This window comes from Thamnophis sirtalis, unplaced genomic scaffold (genome assembly GCF_051295495.1).
Source record: "Thamnophis sirtalis isolate CommonGarterSnake01/CBP01778 unplaced genomic scaffold, rThaSir2_p1.2 scaffold_4, whole genome shotgun sequence".
Taxonomy (NCBI): Eukaryota; Metazoa; Chordata; class Lepidosauria; order Squamata; family Natricidae; genus Thamnophis; species Thamnophis sirtalis.
In genome coordinates, this window is record NW_028261384.1 from 98,249,028 (window position 1) to 98,274,302 (window position 25,275).

Consider the following 25,275-nt stretch of genomic DNA (forward strand, 5'->3'; position numbering starts at 1 on the left):
GGGATTGGATTTCCAGCTCGATAGCCCCTGCCACTTCTGGACATCTATTGCAGTTGTGAGGAGCCGAGGAGAGTGTGGAGAAGAGCGCGCGACGGTTCTTGGCGCTCCGGGAAGCGGGAGAGGCGCGCGGTTTGGTTTCTCCTCCCTGGACGTCGCAGCAGCAGCCCCAAGCGCACCGATCTCTGTGTTTTTCGCATCGGGGTGTGCTCCGCTTCCCGGAGCGCTAAGAACCGTCGCGCGCTCTTCTCCACACTCTCCTCGGCTCCTCACAACTGCAATAGATGTCCAGAAGCGGCAGGGGCTATCGAGCTGGAAATCCAATCCCCATTAGCCCCAAAAGCCGCTTCTGGACATCTATTGCAGTCGCGAGGAGCAAAGCAGCTGGGAGATCTTTTTCCACATATAAAGCGCACCGGGTTATAAGCCGCACTGCCGATTTTGGATCAAATTTTAGGATTTTCAGTGCGGCTTATAGTCGTGAAAATACGGTAATTCTTGCTTTTCCCCCATGCCCTATTTTTTCTCTAATTTTATCGGTATTGTTTGGAATAGGTATAGCAATCTTGGTGATATATTCATCCTTACTACTACTATTCTTCCCATCAATGATAATTGTAGGTTTTTCCATCTTTCCAGATCTATTTCTATTTGTTTTCTCACCTCATAGTAGTTATCCTCCTTTAGTTTACACATCTTGATGTTAATTGAGTACCCAAATATTTCACTTTTTTCACCATCTGTATGTCCAGTTTCCCCATCAACTCTCTTTTCTGTTTTTCTGTCATATCTTTCACCAGAATTTTTGTTTTATCTTTATTAACATTTAAGCCCGCTACTTCTCCATATTCTTCTATTATTTCAACTAGTTTTGGCCCTGTTTCTATTGGATCTTCCATAATAAACACCAAATCATCTGTGAATGCTTGTAATTTATATTCTTCTCTCTTGCCCCTCATTCCTTTTACCTCTTTAATTTATCGTATTTCTCTATTCAAAATCTCTAGTGTCAGTATAAATAATAATGGCGATAGTGGACATCCTTGTCTACTTCCATTCGTGATCTCTATCTTTCCTGTCACCTCACCATTTACCATTACAACTTTGAATGGCAGAATGCAGCAGGGAGCTATTGGTTAAGCTCTCCGTAACAATCCCCATTCCTCATATGGCCCCTTGGGAAGATTAATTGCCCACCCCGGTTTACAGCCTCCTCCTGCAGAAATGGCCACTATACCGTTACTGGGTCCTCTAGAGGGTTTTCAATTTCAGCTTGCCGTAAGAAAACATTTCCACGACACACCCTCCATAGCATCCGCTCAAAGGTCGGGATTCGCTCACGGTTGATCACTCCAGCCACAAATCTAAACAGAGGAGAAACCAAATAAAACAAAAGTATTAACTATATAGCTGAATTATGAAAAGATATGAAAACAATAGTATATTCAATTCTGGAGACTAAATGGATCAAGATCGAAAATATGCTTGTGATCTAAAAATTAGATTAAATCATTTTTTCTTGATTAGAGAATAACAACATACAATTATGTTAATAATTACTTAATTAATAAAAATTAATGTGCATTCCTTTCAAAACATTACCCTCAAGTAATGTTTTAAAAGGAATGTGCATTAATTTTTTATGTTAAATTATACTCCTTAAACATTGAATTTGTCATCTCATAAATAGCATGGCAAAAAGAATAATTTTATATAAATAGAAATAAACTATCTTGATTTTAAGGAATGGACCTGGGATGTGTTTGCTGCCTAAGTTCTAAAAAAACAGCTAGCCTCTGAGTGAAGTGAAACTGATATATGTATATTTGAATAAAATCAAGCCACAGTTCAATAAAGAAAAAAAATGGTCTGAATTGTACAAGTATTTTTGAACCAGATTATGCTTTAAATGTATGGATTTCACTTTTCAGAATTCTGACCAATGCTATGCTGGCTGAGAATTCTGAGATCAGGTTAGAAATAGTTAATTTCTGATTTTCCTGAATTGAATCTATATCTATAGGCTTCAATCTATCTCAGAAATTTATGAAGTATAAAGAAAATCTATATTTTTGCTGTTGTAATCTATGATTAAAAATAGTTCATTAACAACTTGTAATTTTTGTATGCTGCTTACCTACCATATTTTAATTTAGATTCTTAATGGTCAACATTGGCTTGGTTTGGAGCTATGTCTGAACTATCAAGGAATTAATGCTACTGTACAAAAAGAGCAACACTTATATACATGCATTCTTAAATTCTTGAAGTTCACTGGGAATACCTGTGATCAAAAAGTACTTGGGAGTTCAACTGACAATATCAGTTATCAAAAAGTTTTGATAGCCATATAAAGAAATTATTTGAGATAAATTTCTGCAAAGAGTACAATCAAAACATAAAATTTAAGGAAAATCTAGATATTGGGGAAAATATCATAAACTGCAAATGTTACAGATCAGCATTTGAAATTAATACTGATGTTTATCTGCATAAGTGGGTCTTCTTCAATGCTTAAAAATTAAGATATGTTATAGAAGAGCATAACCCTCGTTGACCTCTTGCTGAAGAAAAAAATACTTGGATTTATGGATTTGATAATTGGAATGGACAGTTTATGGAAAGAATGATATAAACTTAGAAAGGGGATAAAATGTTAAATACATTTATAACCGTTTTTTAATGCTCCCCCACCCCGGCTTTGTTTCTTCTCCTTAATTTGTCTCTTGTTTGTCTCTTCAACTTATCAAGATTGATTCAGACTTCCATCCTTCTGAGATGGGTAAAATGGGGAGCCAAATTGTTAGAGGCAATATGCTGACTCTGTAAAAACCACTTAGAGAGGGATGTAAAGCACTGTAAAGCAGTATATCAGTCTAAGTGCTAAATGCTATTACTATTTATTCATTATTTTTCTTTCTTTTCTAAAATATATATTTTATTATTAAAATAATAAAATAATAAAATGTGTTATAAAAAATAATAATAAATATTTTTAGAAAATCCGTGTTGAATAAAATTGATAGAAGTAAGAGTTTATCCAATTTAATGGCAACAGCTGTGGGGAAAATATCTCTAAGTTAAACAGTGCAGTATATTGCTTTAAAAAGGATTAAGGGATGCAGATTGAAGCCCATGTTTGGACATGGAACTCAATAAAGAATTTGAGTCAGTTACATTTTCTCAAGTCAGTCTATTTCTGAGGATCGTTATGGGAATAAAATGAGAGAGAATAACAGTTTATGCAGTATACATTCCTTGCATTCTCTGAGAAAAGGGTGGGATATAAATCAACAAAGGTAAAGTGAAGTAAAACAAGCATACTGCTATTCTTCCCAAAATAAATTAAAACTATTAATTTTCTTGGCAATCTTCCTGTGTTCTAATAGAATTTCTAATTTCCTAAATGGATCAATTATGATTAATATAAAATTATCAATTATGGCTGTTAGTGAGCCATATCTGATTATCTTCTCCAGATACTTTAATCAACACCTTTAGAAAAAGAAGTACAATTGATATTCTAGAAATATTGTAGATTATCTGTTCAAAACTATTTAAAAATTGTTTTCAGTTTATTAAATCCTACTAGTCATAGATACAGAAATCAAATCTACACTAGTTCAGATTAATATATACTAATTATCCAGTAACTGAATTCACAAATTCAACTGATATAAGAGGACAAGACTGCCAACTTGTATTTTCCTATGCAAGAAACCAAGAATAATATTACAGTATACTAGGGCAACTCTGGTCCTTAATATCAGTACTACAATTTTTATAAAGTACCATTAATTCTGAAAAACATACCCCAATCGCAGTGGGGCTCCTCTTCCTATTTCACTTGGTTCCAACAGCGATGAGGACTCCTCCAACAACTCAGGATCCGCCATCTGCTGATGATGCAATTCAGCCTGAATTCACAAATCAATTAATATCTAATGAAACTAGTTAGTGGCATGCAGAGGATGAGGAACCAGGAGATGGATGAGAAAAAGAGAAGAAAAGAAGAAAAGAATAAACAGTGCAAAAGAAGAGAAAGCTTAAAGAAAATATGAGTGAGACACAAAGCATCTTTATATTGCCAGAAAAAAAAAAGAGGGGGGGCGCAACAACAAAATACTCAGGATCACAGATTTTTCAAGCTGGACAACAATTAGCCTAGATTGCAAGTTAAGCTCCAAAGGAATATGGTAGAAAAAGAACAAATTTCTATTTTTGTTTATCTGGACAGGGGATCTTTTTTGTTTGTTTGCTGGTTTGTTTGTTTAAATGCCAACTTACAACTTTATCATGAGCATCTACACAGTACTAGGGAAAACTACAGAAGAGGTTTCAAGAAAGAATGCTACGGGTAATCTAGAATCTGAAAATGAGACAAAAGGAATCACAGTAATTGCTAAAAAATGAGAAGTTGCATGGTCAAAGATATGATGCAATATATACAAGGCAGTGTATTCCATTTCTAAAAAGTCAATTCTGCCTAATTATAATTAATCAATCTATGCTTGTTTATTTTACATACATATTTATGTTTATGTTAACCCCTAGAAGAGTAAAGAACAGGCACTGAAGTACAACTGTTGAGAGAGTTCTTGGGTTTTTTTCCATGATTTTAGCAGCTATTTTCCCATATATTTTTCTTACTTGCCATTAACAACTAAAAACATCTATATAAGGAATGTAAGATTTTTTAACAAGATTCCTTATATGACAAGCATAAAAACACCTCCAAACAAAAATCTGTAGTTTGAACCGCACACTGCATAAAATACTGACTCTCTCTTCTCTCATATTCATCCAAAGGATAAGCAGAAAAAAAATGATTAATGCAGTGGGGGGGAAATAATCAGTCTCTCCATCTTTTCAATTTAGGGCTTACAACTCCATTGAAATCAATTCTGGAGATTTCCCCACTGACTCCGTAAATATGTGCACATGATACACTTGTATATCTGTGGAAATATTCACGAGACTTGTGCAGTCCTTTAGCTTCAGAAGTTCATGTGGCTATGTAGCAAACACCTTTTACATAAAACAAATCTTTTCATAGGCTCATGCTACTGCAGCATCATTTAAAAAAAGCACAACTCTTTTGTTTCCAAAAGGTGCTAACATATATGTTAATTATGCTATCCATATGACTTCTCCTTTGAAACTGAAGGGCGGGGTCTGAATAAAAGCCATAGTCTTATATTAATAGACTACATAACTAATCAAACTTAAATGCTTGGGAAAAAATAAGTCTATTTACAAGATTAACTGTTGCTCTACAATTTTTTTTCTCTCATGAGAAAAAGGAAAACAGAATTGATGCGCCCATATACGCTTTTTCCTTCCACCATATGGAATTGAAGGAGTAAGCAAAAAAAGATGAGCAAGACAGGAACCAGCAATTTCCCCCCTAGCAAGATGTTAGAACATAAATCAAACGCCTTTCCAAGGCTTTCAAAACAACTCTAGAGCACATGCCTATAGAATGACTGGTTTCTGCTAACTGCAATGGACTCATTTTCAGGGTGTATATAGTTTCATTCCTGTCTGCAATAAAAAGTCTTGCTTATGCGCAGTAAAGCAATTTCTGAATTGGGAATTAAGTGCCTAGAGAGCCAAGATTTATAGCCATGCCAATGTGAGGCCTGACAGCAAGAATTAAAAAGGGAAGAAAACACAATGGTGATGAGAGTAAGGGAAAGAGATAACTGGACAAGGCAGCAAAGAAAAAAGCCCTACTCAGATATAGAAAAACGGTTAAATTCATCAAGCAAACTGCCTCTTCCAAGCAATAACTAATCTTCAAAATCCTTTCCCACCAATTCACAGGTTTAAAAAAATATTTTTTCTTTTGAAAATAGAATTCAAAATGCTCCTGAAATAAAATCCTTTAATTACTATTATATAGCAACAGCTACTATAGAGCTACTGTAATTCTGTCCAATATTACTGACTGTGCAATTATATGTAATATATACAACCCTCATTAAATAATCAGATTATTTTTGCAAAAACAACCTATGTATAGAGTGCATTTACAAAGAACAATTTGCTTCTTTAAACAATTCAAATAATAAGTATATAAAAATATTTTAAGTTATCATGCACAACATTCCTTGCTTAGCATGACTTCCATTTTTTTATATAGTGCATTCCATCTCTCTACAAATAGGATGGAATTCACAGATAACCTTTATTTCTATAATTTGTTAGTTGGGAGTCCTGGGAACTTAACTTGCAGAAGCACTAGTGATATAGCTCTGGAAGAATGACATTGCCACACCTCCAGGGATAACATTACATGGGATAACCATTTTTTTTCTCACAAAGCACACAGTTAAAAACACAGTTAAAGAGAAGCAAAAGCAGATGAAGCTTTGGAAGGAAAAGTTCTTGCCTTCCAACGCATGCAAAGCATTCCTGCAAAATAGATGGGTTTTCATACTTATTTGAAGTTGAAGACAGATACACATCAGAACAAGCAGCCGGCCATAAAAAAGAGCATGGCCTAGCAAAAAAGCCCATGGAGTTACCAACCTCAACACTAAAGAAAATCTCTCACTGAAAAACCTGTACAGTTTTAACATAATTGGGGAGAATACAATATATGTTGATTCCCAGGCCAAATACATTTATTTTGCTTTCAAATTCTCTTCTCCACAATTATATTCTTCAAAATATTAACATTCTTTAAATAAGCAGCTCTTTTTCTGCAATGACTTTGCATTAATCTCAAGCATCAAAGGATAGTCACTTCTCAAAAAAATCTCTTTTTACATACCATGGGGCAAAACATTTTAAAACTCCTGCACAAATGTACACAAAGGTATAAACAACTCTGGATATATAGTAATGTATCATGTGAAAAAAATTAAATCTTTGTGCTTATACAGTAATTATTATTATAGTAATAATACTATCATTATCTGTCATTCCACACAAATGTTTTCTATTAAGCTCCAATTTTCCTCCTAACATTCAAATATCTGTGTCTAATATCATGCTCAATTTACCTGCAGAAATATACCAAGAAATACAACCCATTGAAAAGGCCAGCCTTCTCACCTGTAAGATACCTACTCCAGCACACTTACAAACGTACATGCTCAAATGAAGCATCTTGAATTGAATTTGCAAATAAAAATTATTATGGTTATTATAACAATTATGTTTCAGGGAACCTTTCCAAAGAAAAGTTAACAAATAGCAGGGAGGTCCAATTCTGACATTTTAAAATCAGAACTGAGATGCTACTTTAATACTACCTACTATTAATTGAACAGTTTATTTTTAAAGGCGGGAAAATAGTATTCACAAGTGCCCTTCCGTAATAATTATGTATCTCCTCTGCTAAAGCAAGAAACATTAACTTTTCAAAACAGTGGAAAGTAAATCCAATTAATGATCATTATTCATAAGCAACTATATAGGAGAAGCAAGTCAAGATCCTTCAGGCAGAACACATAAAGCAGGAGACATATTTTCACAGTTTCCAGCACCTCCAGCAAGGATCACCAAGAGAAGGAAGAAATGACAGATGCAAATGAGAACTAAAGATGGGACATGTTGAAAAAAGAAAGAAAGAAATCAGAGGAAAGAAATGGGAACTGCATGCCATTAACCATTACTTTTCCAGTCTTGTTTCAGTCTATTCTGAACACTTATGGTTTATGCATTCCGAGATATTATTCCAGTTCTCACTGTGCTCTTTACAAGATAAAGATATGAAGAATGAGAAATGACTAGCAGTTAATAGAATCAAAATCATTGTGTTCTTTTTTTTGACATGCAACAAATGGCTACACCGGCAGAGCAAACATTCAATGAGGCCCAAATTCTCCTGTAGCTCCACCTCAACTAAATTAAAGTCTGCAAGCCTTGGGAGCCATTTCTTGCCATTAACCAACAAATACTTTAAAAATCTCTCCCAAAAGATTTATAAAGTCTTCAAAATGTTGAATGCAGCAACCAGTGTGGTTTTTTTTAAAAAAAGGAAGATGGAGCAACTAGACAATGCCACCTTAAAAACACACCCTAAATTTGGAGTGCTGATAACTGGTTATGTAAAACTTTTCAAAGAATGAACATGAAATAACTCAAAACTATTAAGGTTACATCTCAATGTAAAGTTATAACCCAATATATGGAATCCAGAGTGATCAGTCTGTTTACGACTGAAATAGGCCAGATATAGGCATTTTTCCTCTTTAGTGATACTATTGTCCACCACATGCTATTTGGAGTATGAAGCTGAAAGGTCAATTCTTACAAATAGCAGTAAAAATATATCAATGTATTTATCACTTTAAAATGTATTGGGGGTTGAATTAGGGTAGCTCTTGCATTAAAAAGATATCACATATATAAAAAATTGTCAATGTGGTTTAGAAGAAATTATCTTAATGTAAGAATATCCAGCACAAGCTGTTCCACATTATTGATACGTTATGAATTTTATGTTGATAAAATTCAAGCCAGTGTTCTCGGCAAACTGCGAGGATCTAAGTTACATAGTGAATTTTCATCTGCCCTTGGTAAAAAAAATATTTTTCCAGTCACGCCTAAGAGAAAATAATTCAGAGAATATTCAGCATGGCACTGGACAATCTACTGAACAGGAAATAAACTGTCATTATATGCAAGACTAATATAAAAATAATCGTATAACTTAAAGTTAATATTTGCAGCTGATGTTGTCATATAACCTGCATTCAAATGTCATTTAAATTATCTCTTAAGCAATTGGAAAAGATCTAATACATGCCTGTTGACAAGCGAAAGAAAAATTTGACAAGCACATGTTGCACCAAGGTTGGATGCTTTTCCAAGCACCACCTTTTCAAGAGACATTCCATAACTGTTCTAACTAAACCTTTGTTTTAAAAACAGTATTTGAGCTGTCTTGTCATGGTGGCAGTCATAAAAATAAAATATTTACTTGCATATGTACACAGAAATCAATCACTCCAAAACCACAATCTGAAGCTGATATTCAACATCTGAAGTTAGGCACCCAGAACCATTATTGTATAGATTCACCACATCATTATTCACAAAGCAAGTGAAAGCATCCATAGTGCAAAGACTAAATAGATCCCTCTATTTACACAACACATTTTTTCTTGTTTGGAGCACTGAATTAGATGATTTCATATCTTTAGCATATTCAAGTAATTACCAAAAATGCACCCAAAAACAGTTTTTATATAATGTTTGTAACATTAAAACTGAACAACCTAAATCTAAATGTATACCTGAAACCAGGTATAGCCCAGTAACAGGATTTCTGAAAAGGAAAGTTATGATTTAAATTACTTTTTGCAATGAAGGTATTTGCAGATACAGATTTCTTAAATTCCTCCCTTTTATTTTTTCTGAAGCCAAACAAGACTGCGAAAATCTCAATTAATTCTTTAATCTAGATTTGGAAGGAAAATGTTCCAGATAAGTGAGTTTATGACATGGGGCCACTAACATTATGGCTTGCAGCAATGATAGATAATGTGTCATTCTTCACAATTCTTGAATTATAATTTTACTGACCTCAGACCACTAAAATTATGGCTTACAACAATGATAATGTGTTGTTCTTCACAATTCTTGAATTATAATTTTACTGACCTCAGACCACTGAAATTATAGCTTACAGCAATGATAGATAATGTGTCATTCTTCACAATTCTTGGATTATAATTTTACTATTTACTGCTTAAGACAGTAAGGGCAATAGTCAAGGAGTATAAGAAATGTAGGAGAAAAGTGTAGAAAGTGATTATTCTTCCCTGGTTTAGACATATAAGAATATTCAATCACTTCTGCTTTACCACTGTGCTCTAAAAATATAGAACTTTATGTCTTTGTACTTCTGTAAACTCTCTTTTCTATCTAACTGTAAAACATGCTTGGCGATATTCCAAATACTTATGTAGCTGCAAGATGTCCTAGAAACTAGGAGTACAAATAGATTTTTCTATGTCTAATTCTCAAATTTTCATGAATAATGAAAAACAGTTTGCAACAACTCCTCAGAAGCAAATAGAGCTGCCAACCCAAATTGCAACTTAAGTAGGCATTTGTAAGAAGGAAAACAGTGGGTTATGATGGGCTGGCCCAGATGATAAGAATTGAAAACATTCCGATATTCTGACCTCATCAAAAAATTGTTGAGTTTTTCGAAGTATGAATTTCAACTCTGTTAGCTCTAGGAAATTCCTTTTCAGGGCTTCCTGATTGGTGTTGATCTCCTTTAGCTCATTCTCAATTTTCTCAAAGTTTGCCTAGAAAGTGATTGGGGAGGAAACAAGAAAAAATAAAGCAATCATCAATATACTTCAGACATGTTTATTTTTTCAATGTGCATATTAATGTAAACTTCAATGAAGAGTTATGATGCAGAGATGGACAAATGCTAGCCTCAAAATGAATGCTGCAGCATTGGCCATAATATAAAATTCAATAACTCTACATTTTATATCTATTTATATACAAATTATATCAATCAATTATTGAAATTTCATTCTTGAATGTTCCCAAATATTTTCTCTCTAATTTTTTTAATTATATAGCTGTAGAACATACATATATTTATTTTGATACAATGATATCTGCACAGTATTAAGTAAAGACTTCTAATACTCTAATGTTTAAATAATTTTGTGAAGTTCAAAGTGTGGTGTGGGGAGGTGTTCAGGTAGTCCACAAATTCAAATAAATAAATGTTTTATTTCTGTTTTAATTTCTAATACAGTACATTTCAATAGATATAACCCACATAAATAAAAACATATTTTTGGTCCTCAATCATTTTTAACAATATAAAGAGATCCTGACACCAAAATGTTTGATTTAGGCTGTGTGTGTGTGTGTGTGTGTGTGTGTGTGTGTGTGTGTGTGTGTGTCTGTCCCCTAAACTTCTACCTTCTAATGACCATGCTACTTAATGAAGGCAATCCCAGCACTTCTGATGGCCATTGTTAAGCAAAGACTGTGGATTATTAAGTGAGTTACAGGAAGCAGGCCAGCAGGAAGGTAACATGTGATGCATGGAGGAACCAAACATGGCTATTGCCAAGTTGGGGAGGATATATGATGGCCTGTAAGATGCGGCATAAGTGCAACCAGCTCCTGCCACATAGGGGAAAGTATATTGTATATTGAGGTTCTGTTGAGAATCTATACTGTTAATTAATGCATATTCTCCAAGTTATAGTTCTGAATCAGATACAGGTAGTCCTCCAGTTATATCCATATATTTAAAGACCATTTGTTACAACATCACTGAATGAATGATAATTACATTCCTTGAAGCTCCAGCTATTGTGGTGCTACCACGATTATGTAATCAAAATGTGGATGCTTGAAAGCTGTACTGATTTATGACACTGGTGGTGTCCCACAATTTATGTAATCCTCTCCTGTGCGGATTGTTTATGCTTCGTCACCCCTTACCCCCCATCCATCTATCTCTTCACCTATCTCCAACTTTTTGTCTGCCCTACACTTTGCCTGATACCCTGTCACCTAGCGACCATACAGTCCTTGTTTAATATCCACAACCAGGACTGCAGGAACTAGCATAGCTAATCAGTATATCACATGGTGATGTGCTTAATTACTACTTTGCTCAGCAATGCAAATTCTGGTCCCAGTTAGGGCTGTAATTCAAAGACTTTTATTATCCAAATAGTATCTTTCTTCCACTATTTTTCTTAATCAACATAGAATTTTAAATGTGTGAAATACTTCTCCCTGGCTCCTCCAAACGTTAATATTTACACAAACATCTAATTCAATATCAAAGCACCAGTACTTCATAAGAGGTTTAATGGTAACTGTTTACTCTTCTTGCAAAACAAAAAACAAAAAAACCCAACCCTGCACTTCACAAAAGCGAACTAGAATGATCTCTCAATCCTAAGATGCTCCTTGGCCTATTTGCTTTTTCTATTGCCTTTCCTACACACTCACATTCTGATAGAAAGCAGTAACAGAAATATGAAATACTCTCAGGGAAAGAAAAAAGAGGCTTTGATGGTTTATGAGCAATCAGTGCTGAATCACTTTATTGTAACAAAAAATTGAAGGAGGTAACAAGGCAGAAAATAAGATACAGGGAATGGAAAAAGAACTGATGCGGGTTATGTCACAAAAAGTAGGAAACAAGGGTACATTTGGGACGTAGAATTAATCTGTGTCAATATGCATTATGATGTGATATGCATTTTTATACCCAAGCACCAATTTTCACTGGAACATATCATGAAATCTTTTTATTTTCCTAATTGTTTGTTTATTAATGTAGCACACATCGTTTCTATGCTATAACAATCTGTTTAGTTACCAAAGCCTTGCTATTTATGATATTGTAGCCTTTATTGAAAGTATATTTGTGGCTTTGTGTATTTGATAATGAAAAGCAGAATATTTATAGCTAAATGTTCAGTATCCAAATTTACCACAGCTATTCACTAAAATCAGTACTCAAGGGATTTACTAAGAAAAATATTGTATTTTGCACTTTTTTCTAAACTATTAACTTAGGAGAAGCTTATATTAATATCATGGAAGCATGGTATTGATAATTCCTTTCTATAACCTATTGCAGAAAAAATAAGTTTTGCATTGTCAACATACAACACTTTACATCAGAGGTGTCAAACTCAATTTCATTGAGGGCCACATCGGGGTTGCGTCTGACCGGGGGGGGAGGGGAACCAGCTTGATGTCACCCCTGTCGTGGGCGCCTGTGATGGCCCAAGCACTCTACTAGCAAAAACTGCTGCCTGCTGCCCTCGCAAACACCGTTTTCAGCTGCAACAGGCTCCTGCAACCATCTGCCAATGAAAATCGAGCTCCAGTAGGCTGCACACAGCTCTCCCGACCTCCGTTTTCACTGGCAGAAGCACCCCAGGCCAGTTCTTCACTGTTTCCAGGGTGGCCCTGGGGGCTAGTTCTAAACATCCCATGGGCCGGATCTGGCCCCTGGGCCTTGAGTTTGACACCCCTGCTTTACATAACGTATTTACCTCCAAGTCAATCATGTCTCGAGGAAATGGCACTTCTGGATTCTCTCCAGTGTCTGTGAGGGGAATGTTAGCCTTCTTAATTTCTTTTTCCACAAATCCTGAAAAAGAGTCATAGTGACATTGTGATTGAAGATATGCAGTATTGTATCAGAAAACAAATTAATCAATGATTCCCAAATCCAAATCCATTAATTTCAATTTATGCCTCCATTCTCCAAACATCTCATCCCATTAAAAAAATAAAAGTTGTACAAAGGGGCAAATATTAAAATTCAAAACTATATACTCTTTAATCATACTTGTACAATGTCACCTTGAGTTCCTGAAGAAGTCAGAAAATAATTAAATTCACTATTTTAACTAGCATGTTATCATAGTACAGGATGCACTTCTTTTTCCAGGCAAGGACCATAACCATACTTTGCAAGTGTGCAGAGATCACAATCCAAAAAGCTGGGGGACTAAGGAAAAGCCTGTTTTTATCTTTGTTTAAACTGAGTTATAATTAAATATAGTTACTGAACACTTTCCCGTCATATAGTTGCTGAACATTCTTGTCACATTAAAAATACAATTTATAAGAATTTCCAATAGCCTTTGGTAGCTGCACACCAGACCTTCAAGGCATTTACTCAGATCTGTGTTATTCAAATCTGAATTATGGAAAAATTGTGCTTTAATATATATTTGTAATCAGATTTGGTAAAAGAGTTGTCTATCTTTTGTTTTGTTCATCTTATTAGCGCTAAATCAAAGGGTTAGTTTGAGGTTAATTCTGTCAACACATATGAAAGGCTAGAGCAAACACAAAGAGATTCCTACACTCCTAGGCCTTTTTCCATAGCCTCTATGGGAGGTATCAAAGAGATATAGAAATATAAAGTAGGGAGAGAAACATCCAAATTTCTTCATTCTACTTTGTTCTTTTTTAAAAATTAAATGCAGTAAAACAGGAAGCAGATGGCAATATTTATAAAGATGTTCGAGATACCAGGAAAAATGGTTGCCAATCAATGTAGCAGAGCTGGTCTCAATATGTTACATCATCTTGCATCCAAAAAGTGAATACGCACAAAGAATACTCTATTGGGATAGAGTTATTTTATTTAAGATGCGCCACAGGCTACGATATAATAAGATTTGCCTATTTTTGGCTTAGTGTGTTATGCTAACTCTGTCATTTTTCTTAATAAAAAAAAGTTAACATTATCTTTGAACCCAGTCAATTTTCATTCATAGGTAATCTTCATTTAATGTCAGTAATTGGAATCAGATTTAATGTAAGTAATGTGATCATGAAATATAACTGCACTGCTTAGCAATATAAATTCTGGCACTTCTGGTTGCCTTAGTTAAGTAAATCACAAGCAAGGATGTCGCATGATTACCATTTGTGATCTCCTGTCATATTACCCATTGACTTTGCTTATGGGAAGCCAGAAAAGAAGGTCACACATGGTCATCACATGACATGATGCTGCAATGACATAATTGTAAGAAGGACACCACAATCACATGACCATGAGGATGCTTGCCAATTTAAGTATGAGTTAAGTATGAGTTAAGTTAACTTAAGCATCATAAGTGCCATTAATTCAGTACCACTGTAAGTTTGAATGGCTGCAGAATGAATGGTTGTTACATGAGAACTACCTATATTCAAAAATCAGAACTGGCACTAAATGTGAATCTAGCGTGTATACAAATATATATATAACCTAATTTTGTCCTATAAATCTACACAAAGAGTACAAGTAAAAGAAAACAATGACATACTGAGCTTCCTGTCCATCTCTTCACATCTTCGGACTTCGTTAACAAATTTACGTTGGAACACATTCACATCAGGGTTTAGCTGTCAATAAATGCATGTAATTATAATGGTATATACTAGTATATGTAGAAACATGAACATACTGTCACTCTCTGCCTCCAACTTCACTTCAGAAACTAGTTCAACAATCTAAACCTTGAACTTTCAGAGAACAAAATGGCGGACTGAAGACAGGGCCATAAAAAGCAGAACCAATGACTGCAGCGAAGAAGCCAGTGATAGAGTAGAGAGGGGAGCAGATTGCCTATCAGTGCTCATACAGTTGCTCTTCAGGAAGATACAAGAGAGCAGATTCTGGCAGGTTTTGAGCAGTTGGCGCTTTTAAAAGAACACCAAGTTTGCATGCTTCCTTTTCTAATTTATCTGGAAATTGATTATTACTTATTTTTCTGCTAGTAGAATTTTCTGGAAGAACAAATCTGAAAATATACGATTTATTTTTTTACGTAAAACATTCATACAGTTGCCCATCTTATATCAAATTCTGGGTAGCTCTCAGTTAACAATTAAAACTATATGTATGTATTGTATGTATGTATGTATGTATGTATGTATGTATGTATGTATGTATGTATGTGTGTGTGTAGCCAAAAACATTAAAAACCTGGCACCAAAATTGAGCATCCACATGTACTACTTTGTTAATTCCTCTCATCCACCTCACCCTATCCCAGCGCTTGAAGGAAAAGTCAAGTCTAAAATACTTTTCAGAAGGCTAAGAGGAGGGAAGAGTGCCAAACCTCGAGGGGAAACATGTTCCACAGAGCAGAGGCTGCTTTTTGAAAAGACATGCTATCTAGATCCCATAAGATGGCAACATTTAAGGGAAGGGATTAGGAGCATATCTACCATGGCTGAGCCATTCTGTCCTGCTAAATTGAATCAAAGGATTAGGAGTCCAAGTAAATTTGAAATAAGGTTTTGGAATTAATTACAAGGACTCCTTCCTGTGGAAAAATGCTTTCTTTTCTATTATTTTTTAAAAATAAGGCAGGACTTTAAATATTGGACATTAGACAGACAAAAAGGAGCTAAATACTACGATTAAAGGAAAACAAACTCAACTTACTAATACAGAATAAAGGGAAATATTTTAACACTGGATATTTTTGAACAATGGACTCAGAAGTCAGTTTTAAGAGTGTCTGCCTCTATAGATTGTATTTAAAAATGAGAGAAAAGAAACAAGTATTACCTGATAAGAACTGAGCCTCATTTGAAAAAGAGTTTAAAGAAGAGAGTATTGTACAAAAGAAATTGGTGTCTTAATAATTAAAAAAGTAGACAAAACAATGACCTGGGTAAGTTTGCTGTTTTGGATTTTCAAAAGAGGCTTGTTAAAACTTTGAAGAACCGTGTGAGATGGGACAAAATAAATAAATAAATAAAATCAATTTCTAGGATATAATTTGAAGAAATTAAAGATCAAGATTGTTAAAAGTAAAAGGAATATACATTTGGTACATTTGATCAAGGTTAAAACAGATACGTTGTTATCTCTGGTAATCTTTAATGAACTTTTGGTAACATCAGGACTGAAATGGCAAAGTTTTATGGATTTGCATGGATGGGATACAGAAAGATCATTTATTGTATTTAAGAGAAAGTGATACATTACTAAAATTGTTTATACCTGCTGTGATGAAGAAGGGGTTCACATCTTTATATTTTTTCTTTGCTATATTTTTATTTTCTGTTATTTCTATTCTTTGTCTTTTTCCTTTTCTGCAGCTTTAACTCTATTTTTTTGTTTGTATTACTTTTTGCTACTGTAATTATAACTTCTAGTCAGATTAACTTTAAAAAGTGTGCCTTACCAAGTATAGCCATTTTCAATCATAGGTCTGAATCATCACATACTTAATTGAAAGAAATCCCATTAATGCTCTTGAAAAATACAAAAATTCTGAGCACAAAATCATGTTTTTGGAGCATAATAATTATATTAATGAACCTAAGCAAATACGTACATCTCGAAACTGGACCTTCCCAAGTTCTCCCAATTCACTGACACAGCAGTATGCTGCTTCAGACTGCAGGAAAAGTTGTGCAAGAGTCATTTCCTCACTTCGGAAGAGTTCACCCATGGTGAAAAAAGAAGCCAATCAAACTAGGATGAGAATCTTCATATACCTTAAGGGGGGGGAAACATTAAGATAAGTTTACACAAATCCTTCTTGGAGTCTATACATGTGAATTAATTTCAGATCTGAACTTTTACAAATTACTCTTGAAGAAGGGTGATAATTGTTTAACTTATGTTATGACTTTAATAGTGACAAATTATCATGGCATTCTAGGAAATAAAAATGCTGAGTAGGCTTTATGTTAATTAGGGGAACAGAGAATTGGAAGGCCAGAGGAACAGCAGTGAGCAACTTCTATATCACTAGTTTACTATCTATTAAACTATGTCCATTAAGAGACTCATTTTCTGGCATGCTCAGTTTATCCTCAATATCAAGTCTAACCAACAATTTCCAAAAGACTGCCATATCCGATCTTAATGTGCTATTCCACATTTTGAATGTGTAAATATCCATATATCTGTATTGTTTCAATTCTTAGAAGCTGCATAATAATATTACCATTACAAGTGACTTCTATGTCCTGTTAATGCATTTTATATGCCATTCAAATAATCCCAATTTAGACAGTTCATCTGTAGATAATTGTTTCTGAGATTAATCATTCAGCCTTGATCCTAAAGCTTCAAACATCAGTCCCTCTCATAACATCAAACAGTATCTTTTGTCTTAGAAACATTACTGGAGATTTATAGTTGACAGCTATTTTAGTAAAGGAACTGTTTTTCCGCCCCTATCATACTGCAGCGGATTCACCTTTAGCCTAAGGATTCCAAATTCAATTTTCAGTAACAAACACACCATATCCAGAGATCATAGATTAAAGATCTATGGAAGCAAATAATACTTGGTATTGTGGCAATTCCAATAAAGGTCATAAAATAAAGAGGCACTAATTATATGCTTACATACATGAAAATGCTAAGAGATAAGTCTAAGCAAATTCATGAAATATTTGAATTTCCATCAACCAAAATGCATTGTTTTCCATCTATAAAGCATCACTTATTAATTGCCAATGCAAAACATTTTGTAGAATGCCTTATATGCTTCCTATTAGTGAATTAAGGATGCCAATAAACAGAATTATATTATCCACCTGAGAACCTGTAGAACCTGAACAGCTTTCAAAAGATTTGTACTTCCTCTTTTTAGACAATAGGATGCACAATAAGTTTTAACGTATGTGTGATAGTATATTTTGCATTAAAAATAAAACATGAAAGCTACCATTCAAAATTAACTGGAAACCACAAGGAACAAAACTACATTTCCAACCTCCTGCTCATAATATTGCAGGCTGACAAACACAGAATAAGAAGCCTTGTACAAAAACACAACAAAAGCCATTATCCAAACTAAAAGAGAAGATTTTAAAAAGCAAATTATTATCATTGTGTTCAAAAATGTTTAGTGACTATAGTGTATTAACAAAAACCAAAAAGATCTAGCAATTAGATTAAAAAATCAGGGTAGTAAATAATCAAAGATACCAGATTTAGGTTACAAAATTCCACATCACTATATGGCAGGAAAAAAAACAGATTCTTTGCTGCTGTCTAATGGCCATCCAGATTTGTGCAGCCTAGATCTGATAACATGTCTGCAATGAATCAATATTTTAATTCATACATTATCCTCTGCTGCATAACCAAACCTTTTCCAAATCCCACAGATAATTAACATTTCTGCCTTTAGTAATCCTGGGGGTGGGGTGGGGTGGGATGGGGGAAAGAGAAGGACACAATAATTTTTGAGAAACAGTCATTCCTTCCTATCATTGTATTCTTTACAATTTATTTGCATTTCAGATCCTGCCCCGTCAAATCACCAAAATGAAGATCAAACTGCTAATACCTCTCGCACATCACAGAGTCTACTGCCCACCTATTCCTACCATATATTCTTCACAATTATGGTAAAGAAGTAGAAAGAAAAGCTATCCAATATTCCTCCTTCACCATCCGCCTTCCATGATCATCCAATCCCCAATATTCCTTGATCATAAGAAATAAAATCCCCATATAGCTTAATAAGAGCAATATAAAATAATCTTTCTCTCAAAATGCCTGCCCTCTTAAAAAGGCTGATGAAGCGTCCCCTCCTTTCAAGGATGACCCAGGTATGATCGCCAGGAAAAACATGCTCCCCCCACCCATAGATGAGCTCCCTCCCCAATGCCCAGCTTCTTCAACCTCACACCGATAAAATCCTCTCTTTTGCTCTCCTTTTTAACCAAACAACACGGATTAAGAGGGCAAGAGACCTAAGCATTAAGCTGGTAGAACACCAGCATCAAAAAGCCCTTTCCCACAACCATTGCATCCCGCGGACAGAGGCCAAATCGCTCACCCCACAATTGCCCACCGCTCCCCTCCCCCAGGACAAAGGGCATCCTGCTATTGCCTTCTCAGCCTCTCGCCAGAAAGAGAACCTCTCCCAAAGGACACCCCCCCCAACACCTACCTCTCCAAGGGTGACCCACTGCCTCAATCCAGAGGTGCCGCCTGAGCTTCCGTCAATGACGTCACCGCGTAACGACGTAACTCCCTCCTTGCAGGACGCCTGGTCCGGCCTTCTGCTCTTGTTCTCCCGCTGTTCTCCCGCTGGTGGGCGGGGCGTCGTTGGGTTGCTTGTGTGGGGAGATACTGACGGCCCGGTTCTTCAGTGGCCCGTCTGCAAGGAGAGTTATGTTATTCGTCGGGAGCCTTTTCCTTTCGAGTGGGATGGACGGAGGATTTGATCCGGAAAACGGGGTTCATCCCCAAATCGCCTTTTCTCGGCAGGATCAGGGGCAGCGAAGGGGACTACTCTGATCGGGATTTTTCCATGTAATGCACTGCCGATCTCTTAGGCTCCAACTCTCGCAATTCTAGTTCAAAGTATCTACAGAGCACCAGTTGAAGAAGATTGATTTGTTATTTATTCCTATTTAATATTTCTTCGATATTTTATGTACAAAAAGAGCCGTTTAGAAAATAGGATTATTATTATTTTTGTGCCATATCCGTCATCTGACATTGGCGACCCAAAAAATAGCATACGCAAGACCAATAGAATAGTGTTACCCAATATTTAGTATTCACATTTATGTATGAATACAATTTCTTTGGAAATGATTCAACTCATTGGGGGGTGGGGAGAGTTGTGGATTTTTATTAGCAAAACCCTTTATCTTTCTAAGGTTTCTAACATATTCTGTTTTAGTGATGTTTGTTACTTTTCTTTTGAATTTCATTTTAATAATTTTGTATGCCACCCAAAGTTATTGTCTGTATTGGGCAGCCATATAAATATTTTAGATAAATAATTTGTCTTTACAAAATGAGGCATACTTTGCCCAGCCATTGAGGGTTTGCAGTTATTAGTCCAGTACATAGCTAATTTACTAAATGTTACAATAATGATACATTTCAACCCTGTAAGTCAGATTCCTTAAATCCAAAAATGCATTTTACTATCTCTTATAGCTGCATCCCTTAATAATAATAAATATTGGAATCGGAATATGCTTTATTGGCCAAGTTTGACTAGACACATGAGGAATTTGTCTCAGATGCATAAACTCTCAGTATACATACCAATATCAAAGGGATGCCAGGGTTCATAAATCATAGGATGCAGTCATAAATCAAAATATACCAATAGAAAAAGGTAGTAAGGAAGGTAAGATTAGAAGAATAACAATAGAGCCCTACCACATGGATAGATATTATTTAGGCATAAGATTGTGGGAGTTAGATGTTTAGCAGAGTGATGGGGGAAAAGCTACCTCTTTGTCTAGTTGTTTAGGCATGCAATGCCCTATAGCAGCATCCTAAGGGGTGAAGTTCAAACAGCTTATGTCCATGATGTGAGGGATCTGTAGATGTTTTCTCACCCCCTTTCTGGCTCATGCAGTATGCTGGTCCTCAATAGAAGGCAGGCTAGATGCACTTGTTTTTTATACAGTCCTAACTATCCGTTGAAATCTGTATCTGTCCTGTTTAGTTGTTGTGTCAAACCAAACAGTTATAGAAATACAAATGACACTCAGTAATTTCTCTGTAGAACTGTTTCAGCAGATCCTTGGGCAATCTGAGGTTTTTGAGTTGACGCAAGAAAAACATTCTTTGTTGTGCCTTTTTAATGATAGTCCTGTGTTAGGTGTCCATTTCAAGTCCTGCCAGAATTTAGAATCCAGAAACTTGAAGGTCTCTACTGTTAATACTGTGTTTTCTAATATCCTATAGTAGAATAGTAGAGCTTCTCCTAAAACCTACTATCATTTCTAGTTTAAAATGTGTTCAGTTCCAGATTGTTTTGACTGCATCACAGGGCCAGTTATTCAACCTCACTTTTGTATTCATCATCATCATCGCCTGGAATAAGACCAATGAATGTTTTATTATCTGCAAACTACTTTAACAGAGGAATCCTTGAAGAGGCAGTCATTGGTGTATAAAGAAAAAAATAATGGAGAGAGCACACAGCCTTGGTGGGCTCCTGTGTTAATTGAACGGGCATTCAATGTGATTTTACCTAGTTTCACCTGCTGCTTCCTACAAGTGTGGTCAAACACCGCTAGTTGCATCAGTTCAAGGAGAAGGATATATGGAATTATGTTATTGAATGTGGAACTGAAGATGAGTAAAGAATGACATGGATTGAATTATGCATTCATTATTTTAGACAGAATGTATGATAATGCAAATGTTTATTCTGTATGAATATAGCTTGACTACTTGCTGAATTCAACTATAAGAGTATATAATGGGGGAAATGTGATAATAAATGGAATGCTTAGGAGTGCTGAGAATAAGATGATATTGCTTTGGTTGTTTATTGTACTGGATCAATATATAAGGAATGCTTATGGTGATTTGAGAGGTGTGTCAGTTGGTAATATAAATGTATATGCTCTTATGTATGCTGATAAACGTATATATTTGGCTTATTGATCATGTGACCATGGGAATGCTGCAATAGTCTAAAGTGTGAAATCAATCATAAGTCACTTTTTAAAATGCTGTTGTAATTTCAAACAGTCATTAAATAAATTGTTTTAAGTTAAAAATTACTTGTAAAAGAGAGTAGGATACATTGTGCCTTCAAGTAAGTTTTCACTCAAGAATGGACATTGAAAGTTACAAACTTAGCCGAGATGGCTAAAATATCGGCATATCTTAAAGATCATTCAAATGAGAGATATAAACGAGACTGGAAAAAATGGATTGACTATATACAAAACAAATATGGGACTAAGAAATTCCAGATAGCCTATGCTTAAGATCAGGAATAATTTAAACTGTTCAAAGTTAGTGTAACAGGAAGAAGCTAAGATCAATGTAGAGATGTTATTAACTTCTTTTTTTTTATTTCTTTTGTCTCAATATATTTTAGACTGTTTATTAAAAATCTATACCGTGTACGGGCTCTGGGAAATGGGGGGAGGGGGTGAGGGGGGAGGGGGGATATATACTATGTGTTAGATTTCAATGTAATGCGATAAAAGTAAGTTTTCACTCTTGACAAGTGCCATGCTGGGGGGGGGGGGGGGATAGCAGCGTTTTTAAAGTACTTTGCCAGTTCCTTCCTAAGATTGAGAGAGAAAGTGACTGACCCAATGTTACCAGCACTGGAACTTAAATCTAGTTTCTCGTCTACTGCCTTAATCACATCATAAAAATAAATTGAATGCTATGCAAATTGGGTATTCAAAAGGGTATTTAATAAGAGATTCAGCTGAGATTGAATGAATGTGGATTAATATAGGAGTGTGTGACCAGTAGAAAAATATCTTAAGATAGTTTGGTCATATAAAATAAAGAGCAAACAAGCTAAGAGAAAGGTGAAGAGCAAGAGAACATTGTTTGGATAAACTTGAGATTCTGAAAAAGATAAAAGGTACAATAGTTCAAAAACCAGAAGGATATCTAAAACAAAAATGGGTTGCAAAGATAGAAAGATAGGAGAGAAATATAGTGTTGGTATGAGCTAGTTTTATATAGGTTTCCTTTCTCTTAGGACATTAATTTATTTAAGATACTATTTCTTATACCTTTTTATTTGTTCTGCATGATGTCGCTTACCTTGCAATTTCTTGATGTGTATATATGTAGGATTTTTTTTCTTTCTTATATTCTCTCACAAGTACAGGATCTACCTTTTTTCAGATTAACAAAAGTGTTGATTCATTAGTTGCAACAGTAATTTATTTTATTTTATTTCATCAAGCATGTATTAGATAACATATATAAGTATAAACATGATTTTGGGTGCATGAAATGGATTGACTGGCTTTTCACCTGAGCCTGACACATGACTAAATAATGAAGATGTTTGATGTAGTTTTGGAAACTGAATCATGCATTTTCTGCAGTTATGTATATATATTTATCTCCCAAATATCAGACTAGTAAACCAGACTTTATTTTTACATGCCAAAGCAAATTAAAATAACTTCCACATCCTGGCTAGGGTTTATAGAAACTGAAGGATTGCACATCTGCAAGGCATTGGGTGTGGAGTCTGATCTGAGCAATAAAAATGATGTGCTGTATATCAATGCCTCTGTCAAATATCTATTTTTTCAGATGTGTTAAAAAGTACCATAATCAATTAATATCGTCAAAGGACCAACCATTGTTTCATATAAGGCCATTTATGTTGTTCAAAAGAAATAGCATTCCTTGAATGCATTCAGATTAGGTACATTGTTTCCACTACAGGTTAAATGTCTATGGAGATTCTCAATCATCCATACCAGGGATGTCAAACTGGCCAGATGCATCACATGCAGGCCATGGCCACCCCAGTTCCACAAAGGGGGAAAACATTGTGATACCTCACATGATGGCAACGTGATGCTGCGAGTTTGACACCTGTGATCCAGGCCATTGTTGTCCCAAAGGTGCTTTTCCAAAAGGCAACTGGATTTCCTCTTCATTTTTTCTTCGTTTTCACTTCTTTGATGAGAAGCAAATACTTTTCAAGAAAAAAAAATCAAGGAAGACCAGTTGCCTTCTGGAAAAGCACCTTTGGATCTACTTCAGGCTGCTTTTTCCTGCTGTGCTAAAGCCATCTTTTAATTAATTAATTTTTATACTGCCCATTTCCTCTACAAGGTGACTCTGGTTGGCTATTTAGAGTCCATCAATGTCAATTGCAATTAGAGCCACAGAAGTTTCTTATCAGTATTGCCCATGTTGACAGGAGTAAGCAGTAACAAATTCTAGCTGGAAGACTTCATTTTGTAAAGTCAGTGACTTATAGCTGTTTTACAACAGTTAGGGGGAATATTAGCTCTCTCTTTTCTTTAGTTATAAACCATGAATTCCAAACAAACAAATGTTTGCTGTTTTATTTTTTCTATTCACTTTTCCTCTTGTCTTGGGTTTTTTTAGGCAATTGCTGAGATCAGTCTCTGTCATTTTCAAGTTGAAACTAGAAGGATTTATTGTGGATTTTTTTTCAAGAGCATAACACCTTAGATTTCATGGAATTAAGCTTCCTAAAATCTTTTGGAGTGCATTCTTACTCTCAATAATTTAAATCAGGGATGAGGAAACAATGGCCCTTTTGTGATTTAACTTCAATTCCCAGAATTCTGGGTGTTGAAGTCTACAAGTCATATAAATAGGCCATTTCCCCACATGTGGTCTAAATAATGAAAATAGCCCACTTAAATGGAGAACTTTTCTTCGTTTTCTGAGATGTTTATACATTCATGATCTTTATGGAATTCATTTCCATTCATACAGCTTTCGTTTGAATTAAAGATAAGTTTCTTTATCAGTGAGACTCATAACTTTTGACCACATTAGAAAGCATGCAGAATAATCTTCAGATTTGTTTATGGCAAGTTACCAGTTCAGAATTGCTTCATCTCCATAAAATGGCAACTACTGTTGCAGGCAACAGTTAATCTGTGCTGTACAGCAAACAACCCTGGCCATACAACTAGCAAGTGTTTCTGCACCAAAGAGCTCCATTTTTTAAACCCAGATAGCCGTTTCTGAAGTACGTTGGAGCTGTGTGTGTATGCTATTTTGTCCAGATATCTCTAGCATAGCTGAATTCAGTTGTACTACCAGTTGTGTATACTGAGTGATCCAAGCTGTGTGTGTGTCCTAAACTGTCACCGAATGCCTTTAAAAGGAAATATGAAACTTTAAGCTGGCCTGGCTCAACACAGAAGTTTCTGGGTTATCCCAGTTGTACTCTTCCGTGCAGCTGTTTCCCACACAGCCCCTGTTACATATTCACTGATATTCACAGAATGGGTGGCTTTTCCATTATTAGTTTTGTACAGAATATTTGTTCCCTTCCTCCCTCTAGATTCCAGAGAAAGCTT

The 25,275-nt window shown here is 35.2% G+C and overlaps 1 protein-coding gene across 8 annotated transcripts in view; it reads right to left on the reverse strand.

The window, feature by feature from the left end:
• ATP6V0A1 (ATPase H+ transporting V0 subunit a1) overlaps nt 1–19,551 on the reverse strand; it is a 58,347-nt gene extending 38,796 nt beyond the window's left edge. For 4 of the 8 annotated variants that reach the window (XM_014056503.2, XM_014056502.2, XM_014056500.2 and 1 more), the window contains exons 1-7: nt 19,407–19,551; nt 16,824–16,986; nt 14,796–14,874; nt 13,020–13,117; nt 10,143–10,271; nt 3,811–3,914; nt 1,235–1,361 (exon numbers count right to left, since the gene is read on the reverse strand). In XM_014056503.2, the coding sequence (XP_013911978.2) occupies nt 1,235–1,361; nt 3,811–3,914; nt 10,143–10,271; nt 13,020–13,117; nt 14,796–14,874; nt 16,824–16,940 (654 nt within the window). In that variant the 5' untranslated portion in view covers nt 16,941–16,986; nt 19,407–19,551. The remainder of the gene's footprint in view (nt 1–1,234; nt 1,362–3,810; nt 3,915–10,142; nt 10,272–13,019; nt 13,118–14,795; nt 14,875–16,823; nt 16,987–19,406) is intronic. The other 4 variants (XM_014056505.2, XM_014056504.2, XM_014056501.2 and 1 more) reach the window with 2 other exon arrangements.
• Nucleotides 19,552–25,275: the final 5,724 nt, after the last annotated feature.